Source organism: Takifugu rubripes, chromosome 11 (assembly GCF_901000725.2).
Source record: "Takifugu rubripes chromosome 11, fTakRub1.2, whole genome shotgun sequence".
In the NCBI taxonomy this organism is placed as follows: domain Eukaryota; kingdom Metazoa; phylum Chordata; class Actinopteri; order Tetraodontiformes; family Tetraodontidae; genus Takifugu; species Takifugu rubripes.
The window spans coordinates 9100800-9111776 of record NC_042295.1 but is presented as its reverse complement, the minus strand read 5'-3'; the positions used below and the strand labels follow the sequence as shown (position 1 = coordinate 9111776).

The following is a 10977-nucleotide window of genomic DNA, read 5'->3' as shown; positions in this document are numbered from 1 at the left end:
AGGCTGCCGTACCTTTCGTCAAAGAGGGTGCTTTCCCGTCCGAGAGGTGACGCGACGCTGCGGGGATTTCCAGACCTCGATGCAGCCAATCAGAGCGAACCTGTTGCGGAAAAGCCAAACAGCGATCGACGCGGCGCATTTCGGTCCGAGTGGCCCCGGCGGCATGAGCAGGTCGGGAGACTGAGGAGCCCCCTCGGCTGGGTTTGTTGAGAGGAAAGGACAGATTTTGGCGAAGTGAACCGACTCCGGAAATTCTCCCTCTCGGACAGTTAAGGAGCGCCATGAAAGACATGGACATCTTCAGGGGGACATGTGGTGCGTCACAACACTTCGTCTTCGTGTGTGTGTGCGTGCGTGTGCGTGCGTGCGTGCGTGTGTGTGTGTGTAAAAGCACGTGATTTAGGAGTCAGCAGCCACCAACATAAACTCCGGGTTTACTGAAGTTTTCTGTAATTCTGTGTGTTTCCTGCAGAGCGAGGCCACAATGATTTTGGTGAGTATGGGTTTATTCTTGTACTGTGCCCGTGCGCGTGCAGGAGAGACCTGGATTGACCTCAAACCTGTTTTCACTTCCTCATAGTCAAAATATTGGATAGGTTTAAGAGCATTTCTAAATGACGCGTGTTTATATTTATTCTAAGGTCGCCCGTCAGTGAGGGTAAATTGCTTGTTTCTCCCTTAATTAAAAAAAATAAAATAAAAATTGAGCACAGGTCTCACATCAAACGACTACTTCTTGAACCCTCCAAAAGGAAGAAAGATTAAGCTGAAGATATCAAATATGTAAATAGTGAAACTGAAATAACACACCCCGTGTCATATTAAAATACTGCTTCACAGTTGATACAATAATAAAATGTCAGCCGAAAGAATTTTGAATGTGCACATGAGTTTATACTCTAGACTTTCTACTAGACAATCAGTATTTATGACAATCGAATTATTTTTACCTGTAAGAGGCCAGAATAGGTGCTTTGGTTTCCCAAATGCGGTTGATCGACCTAGTATATAAAATTTTGAAAGTTTGTGGTAAATGACTGGTAGCCATAGCAACAAATTCTCTGTGGATGATGACAAGTTTGGTTTTCCCGCAATGTTGACGGGACGTTCGCCCACAGACCTCATCGAGGAGCTCATCGAGGAGGATGAGCAGCGGTCGGCCGCCCCCCTCCCCAGGCCCCCGCCCCCACCCGCTGAGCTTCTCTGCGAGTCAGGCGATGGGAGCCACAGGAGGCCCAGGCAGAACTCCTCGCCGCCATCCCAGCTGCTGCTGGTGGCCAGGGGCACCGCGTGTCAGGTGGGTGTGACGGCGATGATGATTGTGGCGGATGTTTACCGGCAGCGTTTCTAATCAGCACGTTCATCATCGACATTTTCTGTTTATTACAGACTAATAATGTAATTGTGTTTATTTGATTAGTGTCCTTCCACAGTATCAAAATACAACAGTCACAATAGCTTTCAGGGCCCCTTCGACAGAATGTATTTCCCACAGATATTCACCCTAGCGGGAGGTCGAAGGTCAAGGTCTGTCCGGTTCCCTCTTACCTCTCCGGCCTTAATATCAGACAGGGTTTCTACTTGCAGTTTAAATCTGAAAGCGACGCTCGCCGGGGACAAAGATGAGGAATAATAACGGAGACATAGTAGTTTTCCTCAGAGACTGTCAGATGTTCGTGATGACATCGTGTTGTTCAACCTGTGATTAATCAGTAATTTAGAAACAAGGGAGGATATTGTGGCTGTATCGGGTTTATTGCTGCATGTGAAGCTGCCGCGGCGTTGCCTCCTTCCACCCGGCAACAGTCAGGCTTTTGAAGTTACCTCATCGTCCTGAGTCTAAACAGTGTGGGCGGGGCACAATCTCTGACGGTTACCGCACCGGTAGCGCTGTTGTGCAGGTAGGAAGGCGGGCGGGTGCTGTTGCTAGAAAGCACGTGGTTTCCAGCCAGCAGATTAGAAACGGCGCAACCTCATAGGAGGTGGTGACTTTGTAGCCTGCGCAGGAACGGAGCCGTGGGGAAGTAGAAAGTGCTCCGCGCGACATCGGGAGACTTTGACGTGCGACTTTTATAAACCGTTTGGTTGTAGATGACTTTTTTGCGGCGGGTGTCGGAGGGTGACGCGCCTCCCCAGCACGTTTTCCTGTGGGAGGAGGCTGCGACAGAGGAAGGAGGAGGAGGAGAGGAACTGTAACCCGACTCCGGGCTTCAGTTTGAGGTCTTTTCTGTTTGCTAGCCAAGTGCACGGCGGGTAGAGGGGTTATAGGTCACATTCTTCGACCAGGGGGTGCTTCTACAGTTCTCGGGTCCGCGGCAGGTTAAGGGCACTTCCTGTTTCTTGTTGTTTGGCTCAGTCAACCGAGCTTTTGTTTAAATCTGCTGTTTTCAGAGGTATGACGCTCACTCGCACGCACACACACACACACACACATATGTGGTTTAGTAGCGTTAATCATGGAGGATTCATCTTCGCCTTCTCAGAAACAGTTTAACAAGCGTATGAATCACCGCTGCAACATTGTAACTCCCGTGTTTACCCCAGGTTTGATTCTTCAACGTGACCTCAAAGCAGGTCTGTCTTTCGTTTTGGCTGCGTGTCGTCTTTTATGATACAGAGCAATCAAACAAAAGAGAGAGAGAGGACAGGTTTGAGTGTGTTCAGAAGAAGCTGGGCTCATTTTAAACAGACATTAAAGCCGGAGAGGAGGAGTCAGCCCGGCCCAGTTAACCCGGCCTGCTGATGGAACGCTGCTGTGTGAACGTTTCGCTGTCAGTGTTTGTTTCTGAAAAGCCAAAAGACGTGTAATAAAGGGCAAATAGTGAATAAACTGGCCCCTGTGTCTGGAGTAGTTCTCTTACTAGTGTTGCTGTTTGTTAATAAGTGTTACATCTTGCAGTTATTATCTTTAACTCCGGTCTCCTGGCTCCTTTGTAATTAACCGAATAATTTCTCCCCCCCCCCCCCCCCCCACAGCCAACCTGCACCTTCCCCCAGCTCGCTCCTCACTCGTCCACATTGAGACAAATGGCCCGTCCCTCCCGGGGAGCCGCCTCTCCACTCAACTCCTCACACTGCCATCAAGGAGCTCCATGTTTTCCCAGGTCGAAGAGCCCGCGCGGCGTCCCCTCGCAGAGCCGGGGCGGCGACACCGAGATGCTAGAGCGGATTCTTCAGAAGCCCAAACTGGTGGTGGTGGAGGAGCCCAAGGAGAGAGGCATGAGGTTCCGCTACGAGTGCGAGGGGCGCTCAGCCGGCAGCATCCTGGGGGCCTCCAGCACCGAAACCAACAAGACGCAGCCTGCGGTGGAGGTAGACTTTACACCGTTTTATACCGAGCTTTACCGGGGATGGGGGGGGGGGGGGTTTACCCCCTACAGAGCTTCTAACCACAGTTGTTTTCACACCCAGTTGGGGTGAGTGAATTAGAAAGTACCCGTAAGCCCTTGGTAAGGCCATGTCAAACGCGGGTGCTTTTGTCCAACGGTTGCTCGACACCAACACTCCTACAGCTCATAAACAACACCCGACCACAGTCAGAACCACAGATGAGCCAGCTCACACTTTCCCCCCAAACAACAATGGTTTTTAGCACCTTTCTCAGGATTTATTTGCCTTTTTCACGCTGAAACCACCTGACAAATCAGTTAACCTGTCAGGATCTTGCCTTCTCCTGTCTTGTCTCTCAGATCCAAGGCCCCATTGACCATTTGAAGAAGGTCACCATTACCGTGTCCTTGGTGACCAAAGACCCGCCGCACAGGCCTCACCCCCACTGCCTTGTGGGTAAAGACTGTCCCGAAGGCTCAGGAATCTGCCTGGTCATCATCAACCCTCACAGCAACCGTCGCCACAGGTGCTGTCCGATGTCTTCCACGAGGCTCCGGCTGATGTCGGACGCCGTTTCACACTCGTCCGTTTTCTGTCTCTGCAGCTTCACCAATCTTGGAATTCAGTGTGTGCGGAGGAAAGAACTGGACATGTCCCTGCAAAAGAGGCGAAGCCAAAACATCGACCCCTTTCAGAGTGAGTGAATAAACACTCCAACTGTCTCGAGATCCGCAGATCTACCGGATCACCAACCTCTTTTCGTGTCTTCCTCCTCAGCCGGCGACTCGAGGGGCATCGAGGACATGGACATGAATGCCGTGCGTCTGTGTTTCCAGTGTGATCTGGAGTGGGACGATGGCAGGAATGACTCTCTCAGTCCCGTGGTGTCCAGTCCCATCTACGACAAGAGTGAGACAAAGCATCAGCCTGGACTAGTCTCACATTAAACACCCTTAATTATTCTTCTCGTTCACTCATCAGAAGCCACCACGACGTCACAGCTGAAGATCACTTGCTTGAACCAGTACAGAGGTTCCTGCGCTGGGAAGACGGAGATCTACATGCTGTGTGACAAAGTGCAGAAAGGTCATTCTTGCGCCCGCACGCCAGTTTTTTGTAATGTCACCCGATGACCAACGTGGCCGTCTTTTTCACGCTGCTCTGCAGATGACATAGAGATCATCTTCCGGCAAGATTCCTGGAAGGCAAACGGCGAGTTCGCCCAGACGGATGTGCACCGGCAGATCGCCATTGTCTTCAAGACCCCGCCCTACCAGGACCAGGACATCACGGAGGAGGTGGAAGTCAGCGTCCTCCTGCGCCGCATCTCGGACCAGATGGAGAGCGAACCCATCAAATTCACGTACCTGCCGCACAACCCGGGTGAGTGCGGAAAGCCCACTGAACGGCGCCGCTGTTACGGAAGACTAACATGCGTGTGTCTGTCCTCACCTTAGACCCGTACGAAGTGAAGCGGAAGAGGAAAATAAAGTCAGACGTTGGCTTCAGGGAAAAACCTTGCGTGACGGGTAAGATGTGACTGCCGTTTAAAAACAATAGAGGTGGGAAATCCACTTTGGGACTAATTGTCGTATAATTAATCGAAGACAAATGGGGCAGGAGCTTTGAGCTTTTCTTCCCTGTTAGCATGACACGGCGTTATCCATTTCAATGACTCGGTTTGTTTTGTTTCCTTGCAGCAGACAGCGCTCCTCCGGTAGAGCAGCCCTTCCATTTCCCAGACGAAAGGCTTCACTCCACTCAGCCCGCGGCCCCCGCTCTGCCAGAGGTCGGCTACGGCGAGCTCGTGGACTCAAACAGCAACACGGAGGACGCAGCAATCTTGAACCGTTTGCTAGAAATTCCCGGAATCTGGGAAATGATTTCCGAGCAAAACCTCGCCACCCCTGTGCCCTTGGGCTTCGAGCAGGGGCCGGACGCCAATGCCTCCTTCGTCAACATGGACACGAACCACAACTTCGGCGCCTACACTCAGGACTTTGCCCATTACAACGACCTGCAGTTCAACATGCTGGTCAACGAGAACCACACCCCGCAGCCGGAGGCGCAGGACGGCCTCTCCGGCGGAGCCGTTCAGGTGAAGACAGAGGAGGAGCAGTGATGGGTCAGGTCCTTCACCACCCAATCATGCCTTTTGGGACCAACGTTTAGCCCTTTTGAAGTCATTTCCAGTCTTACCACTCAGCTGCTACCTTCCAATTCATAGCTTGCATGTTAGAGTAGCGACTAAGCATATTCCCCCCGGTGATGAACTTTGACCCCCGTTCCAAAGCCTCGCTGGTCGAGGCACAGCAACAGGTTTTGGCCTCCTAAATATGAAATGCTGCTAGCATGAATGACAAGATTATTCTCACAACAACAACATATTTAACTTGGAGCCTCCACGAATTGTCATCGACTGCAATAAATGGTTGTACGAGTGTCTTTGTGACGCTCCCGCGGTCGCCTTTATCGTAATTAAATCGCAGTGACCAAAGTCCGTGATTGATTTATAACTCAAATCTCAGCGTAGCCTCTGATCTGCTCTTGTCATCTGTTATCACCGTTGCTGTGACACTCTTGCTGCGCTTCCTGGCTTTGTTTAATGTTTGATCTACTAAACTGCAATAGAAACCAACCGTCCACATAAACTGTGTCGGTCCCTTTTGTCGCGCACCCTGAGTCCCAAAGAACAAGGATCCAGTTTGGTGACGTGAGAACAAAACAAAAGTTTTCCAGGCTGGAAGAAAGCGCTCGGAGCCGCCTGCCCACACACATTCCTGACCTGCTCGCTCACAGGAACGATGAATAAGCGACGGCTGCAGACACGGATTCATTCGTGCGTGCATGAGCGACGGCAGAGTCATGTGACTGCACCATGGCTGCATGTGGAGCCAGGGCGGAAGACGAACCTCCTGATTTATGAGTCCTGATGAAGCCAAAGTCATGTGACCGCACAGCAGAAGCTTTTAAAACCTAATGATTTTTGCCCTTCAAATGGCTGCTCCTCCCTCCTCTGCCGTCCATTGTCCCGGGCACATCTCAAACAAAGCCATCCCCAAAGTAAACACAGCAGCAGATGCGTCATCTGTTAGCATTCTGTGCACGTCATCGATCAAACGTGTCGTTGTAGCAGGTGTCCTCGGTGTTAGATACACACATGAACCACAGCTGCTGGGTAACTCCAGACTGGGCTGATTTCCGTGGTCTGACTTGGAGACGGGTCCAATGCACCTTAATACCTGTGACTTCCTGCTCATTGGACGTGTCCGGACACGTCTCCATAGTTTTTCGTGGTCATTCTCGCTGCTTCACAGGTTTCAGGTGAATTCAGCAGCTTCTCTTGGCAGGAGGTGCATTCAGGGTCGACCGGTGAAACACTGGTGACAGCGGCCAAACGAGCAAACACAGGTTTGTTATTCATTTACTGTGTAACCTTAAAGTGCCCCAGATGTTTTGGAGACTTCACACATGCTGGGTTCTGAGTCTTAAAGGAGAATGGGATTCTTTGTTTTACACGATGCCCTTTTCTAAAGCATAACAATTGTGCGGGTTTTAAAAATTTTAAAAAAGTTATTTTCAAGTCGGTCACATCTCTTGAAGTTACTAACAGCTTAGAAAGCAACAATTTCTTTATCTGTTCGCACACCAAGCTGGTTATGGACTGTCCAAAGGCAGAAACCTCAGGATCCCACAGTCCTAGATCAGATATCAAATTCTAAACGGGGATTTTTTTTTTCTTAGCAAAACACATCCTAGTTTCAGCTCTGCCGTTTGCATCATTGTGTGATGCTTTATGAGGCCTCCAGGGATCATCGACGGTTTCATCCGTGTCGGAGGCAAAGAAATATAAAGATATTAGAGACAGAGTTCACCTGCTTTCACTTCACCGTCTGGCTGCAGGGAACAGGTGGAAACTTCACCAGGACTGATTTACACCACTTAACTGCTGCTCTGTCGACTGTTAGAAGTTCCCACGTTATAACAAGCCCAAGATGGATCAGGCACACGGGTGCAACGTTGGTCAAATGCACCTCAGATCTGGTTTTGGATCAGGTAATGAAGGTGTCACAATGGACAAATGGAAGGAGAAAAAAGGAAGAGTTATTTCTGCTACACATTTGCCGTAAAGAGTGAATAACATAAAAAACCCTCATTGCACTGATGAGGTTTTTTTTTTTTCATAACTGTTCAATTTTTCCGTTACCATTTTAACACACCCACGGGAGTCCCCCCAGCACATTGGTACTCCCCATATTTCCATAATAGAATGCTCAACCACAAAGCCCGACCACATTAATTCAACTGTCACAGAGCAGGAAGACAAAGTGAAAGCAAAATCGGACAACAAAAATGTGTTTCAATTATTTAAACTGTGTTATCATCACAGCTAAACCTTTAAATGCAATCAGACTCGTTTTTTTAAAATAGGTGATATTATTAATAGTGCTGATTTTACAGTAAATGTAATTCTCAAATGAAGAGGTTCTGCTGTGAGGATTTCAATGTTGAACATTGTGGCTCCATCTGTTGGGGAAGTAGACAACAGAAGCACGTTTCCTGGCGTGGCTCAAAGCTATATGAATTCTGTTGACCCTGTAAATCAATGTTTATTATGGGATTATCATGTGGAGGTTGAACTCAGTATAAAATAAACAGAAGGTAAAACCTAAGACCAGATTTAATTAAGCTGTGGAGCCTAAAGCAGGAGGAATGAAGCTTCATATTAATGATAAAGATGGCTCCATGGCTGCAGGGGAAGGGGCCAAGGTGCCCTGGAGGCACCCACAAATGCCCACACACAAACAAGCCAGGGAAAGCCAACTCACCATCTCCCCCATCCCAAGACATCCATGTGGTGCCAAATTGCTCCTTTCAACAAAGCAAACAAGCTTCAGAAAAATTAACTTTATTCTTGTATACAAGCTTTGGGACCAATATCACAACTTCTCAGGGAGTCTTGACATTGCTGGGAGTCTTCCCCTCATTCGTGGCCTGTGTTATGGATCCCAAACACATGGAACAATAAATACCTTTACTGTGACTGTTATTCATGTCTGCTCCACAATCTCATTGTTCCAGCAAAAAACTTCCAAGGTCGAGCAGCATCAGGAGGCTCTCAATGTTCAGATGCGCTTCAGGAACTGCAGACTTACGCCACCTTCTGGTGAAGCGTGAGGGCTGCACCTACTCATCAATCAGCCAGATTCTGCCTCCTGCTCATTTCCTCTCTATCACATGCGGCTCTGAGAGTTTTTGGAGGCGCAGCTCCTCCACCAGCTTGTCCACGTAGACCTTGAACAGAGGATCAGGCTCCTGCAGTGGGGAGGACAAACATCTTGACATTAAGATGGACATTCAGTCAGCACAGTTATTTACATCTCTCCCAAATATTCTAAAGAAATATATGATTTCTTAATTTATTCTTTATTATTTCTTTTTACAGCTGTGCAGCTTTAAGCCTTTAAGACTGCTTGTGTGTGCACGTGTGTGTGACCTTGTGTTCCAGCTGTCTTTGTTTCTCTACAGCTTCCTCCAGATTCAGTCCCACCCATTCTGCCTCCTCCTCTGGAATCTCAAACTGCTGCTCAAGCGGACAGAAAAAGAAAAAGAAACACATCCATTGGAAAATATAAATAAGCAAAAATGAGGAAGGCCTGTCCCAATAAATCTGCTCAGCGAGCACATTCCTCCCACCTTATATTTGTTGTAGACCTTCTCCCTCTTGACAGGGTCATCGGGGTAAAGCTCTGTGTTCCTGCGGGACAGGCGAAGTAACATGGCTCTCTTTAGGTCCATACCTAACTTGGAGTTCAAGTCTTCTTTTGGTGTCTGGGAAAATAAGAGTCAAATGTAGAGAAATGGCGGTGCTGTGAAGAGGTCCATTTGGTCACAGCGAAGGTGGCTCTTTCTTACTTTGAGAATGTAAAAATCAAATCCGTAGGCAGCATCGATGAGGTCCAGTGCCCGGGCCGAGACCGTGATGGTGAACTTGTGGTCCAGGATCTCGCTGTACAACTCCCTCTTGAACAACTGTGTCTTCCAGGTCTTCGGCAGACGGTTGGACATCTACAAAATCAAGTGAGCCAGAGGATCATCATAAGATGATGCAGCTCATTTTACCTTTTAACATATTTAAAAAATATATATATCAAATGTATCATTCAAGTCATTTTAGATTATTTGGTTTCAAATAGAGAGAACACTCTTGTCGTAACTTCACTAGACAGTGACTCACTTTGTCATTGTTGGCATATCGGTAGCCACTTATCCAACCTTCTCCTCCCCACAGACCATCCTGGGATTCTGGAGGGTAGTAGATTGGAACGGGGACATCCTGCACCCGTTCCTTCTGCCCCGTGTCTTTGTTGACTCGGTGCTGAACCCCCAGAGGCCTCCAATGGACTGGGGTGGGCTCTTTATACTCAAGGGACTTGAGGTAGTGCCGCGGCAGACGGCTATAGATGCCTTGCTTCAGTTTCAAGGCATCCCATAGTTTGGGGGGGAACTTGTGAAGAGGCATAACGAAGTGTGTTTACAACACAAACCTGAAAATAAGAATATGTTAAATGTGGAGATTAAACAAATACTACATGGAACTTTCCTTCACATACAAAAAAGATTTTTAAACTGAAGAACATATGTGTCTACTGCTAAAAAGGTAGTGATAAACTAGTGATAAACTAATGATAAAGGAAAAAAAACGTGTGTGTATGTGTTGCGGGCCATAGCACGTATAGAATAGTTATATTCTTATTTATCACTCCATTCTGATATTATACTCACAAAGTAACGTTATTAACATGGCGCAAGTACAGAACAGCCTTCAACACAATATGACTTTTTATTTCAATATATCGTTATGTTAGTGATTGAGATTTAGAGAAGACCTTTATAATGTAATTCGGATAACGCGTCAGACCGAACGTTCCTTGCGTGATTGAAAGTAAACAGCCTCTGAGCTCTGTGACGACTTAATACAATAATCTTACCTTTTATATTCACAGCGATCTTTTCAAAATAGTAAACCTTTGCTTTATTTAATACACGATCCAATCGATTTTAGCAGGCAAGGACATCACGCACCCACCGAACGGATGCTCGGACCTACTTCCGCATTAAAAGACCCGCCTACACAACTAAAGGAGATAATTGGACCACTAACCGGAAGTTACGTTGGATTGGGTTTCATGGGCTGTCAATCAATCGAATAAACGTTTCTTTCAGTCTCAAAAAAATTCTGTTGTTGTTGTTAAAACATTAATCAGCTAGTATTATTTATAAGTCGTTTTAAATAAACACTCATAAGAGTTAATATTATAAGACATTTAAACTGACTTTCTTTCGTTTATGAGAAACCATATATCGATATAAATTAACAGAATACCCAAATAATTTAAACCCACATTTTAAAAGACGGCGAAGGTCATCGCCCGAAAGGTGGAATTGAACCACTCTGCCGCTAAGCAGCTACAGGTTTGAAGCCTGCACCCCGGACCACCGAGGCTCATCCGGGCACTTCCTCTAAGGAGGAAGTCAGTATATAGAGAGCATTTTACCAACAACTATTTTGGTCATGGTATCACTTCAATGATTTCAGCTGATTATTTATTTAGGTCACTGTAGAGAAATGACAAATTAAATTCC

The 10977-nt window shown here is 47.5% G+C and overlaps 2 protein-coding genes across 4 annotated transcripts; one reads left to right on the top strand and one right to left on the bottom strand.

Annotated features, from left to right (window-relative positions):
- Positions 1-144: 144 nt before the first annotated feature.
- Positions 145-5981, top strand: relb (v-rel avian reticuloendotheliosis viral oncogene homolog B). Of its 3 annotated transcripts, XM_003968424.3 has the most exons (11): positions 145-315; positions 473-493; positions 1119-1297; positions 2977-3312; positions 3690-3856; positions 3935-4026; positions 4108-4239; positions 4312-4416; positions 4498-4713; positions 4788-4859; positions 5031-5981. In XM_003968424.3, the coding sequence occupies exons 1-11, from the start codon at positions 282-284 to the stop codon at positions 5450-5452; spliced, it is 1776 nt and encodes a 591-aa protein (XP_003968473.1). In that variant the 5' UTR covers positions 145-281; the 3' UTR covers positions 5453-5981. The 3 variants fall into 3 exon arrangements, with proteins under 3 accessions (XP_003968473.1, XP_011606683.1, XP_011606684.1); XM_011608381.2 differs by lacking the exon at positions 473-493; XM_011608382.2 differs by lacking the exons at positions 145-315; positions 473-493; positions 1119-1297 and adding an exon at positions 1855-2393.
- Positions 5982-8223: 2242 nt separating this feature from the next.
- Positions 8224-10473, bottom strand: mrpl28 (mitochondrial ribosomal protein L28). The gene is made up of 6 exons (XM_003968357.3): positions 10323-10473; positions 9569-9878; positions 9247-9399; positions 9028-9162; positions 8828-8914; positions 8224-8646 (listed from the first exon to the last, which is right to left on the bottom strand). The coding sequence occupies exons 2-6, from the start codon at positions 9851-9853 to the stop codon at positions 8551-8553; spliced, it is 756 nt and encodes a 251-aa protein (XP_003968406.1). The 5' UTR covers positions 9854-9878; positions 10323-10473; the 3' UTR covers positions 8224-8550.
- Positions 10474-10977: the final 504 nt, after the last annotated feature.

Bases quoted from the DNA above. Each gene is read 5' to 3' on its own strand.
- mrpl28 (XM_003968357.3), bottom strand. From the start codon at position 9,853: ATGCCTCTTCACAAGTTCCCCCCCAAACTATGGGATGCCTTGAAACTG. The intron at 9,163-9,246 runs GTAAGAAAGAGC...TTATTTTCCCAG, and splicing joins TTGATTTTTACATTCTCAAA to ACACCAAAAGAAGACTTGAA. The intron at 8,915-9,027 runs GTGGGAGGAATG...CCGCTTGAGCAG, and splicing joins AGGTCTACAACAAATATAAG to CAGTTTGAGATTCCAGAGGA.
- relb (XM_003968424.3), top strand. From the start codon at position 282: ATGAAAGACATGGACATCTTCAGGGGGACATGTG. The intron at 4,714-4,787 runs GTGAGTGCGGAA...TCCTCACCTTAG, and splicing joins GTACCTGCCGCACAACCCGG to ACCCGTACGAAGTGAAGCGG. The intron at 4,860-5,030 runs GTAAGATGTGAC...GTTTCCTTGCAG, and splicing joins GGAAAAACCTTGCGTGACGG to CAGACAGCGCTCCTCCGGTA.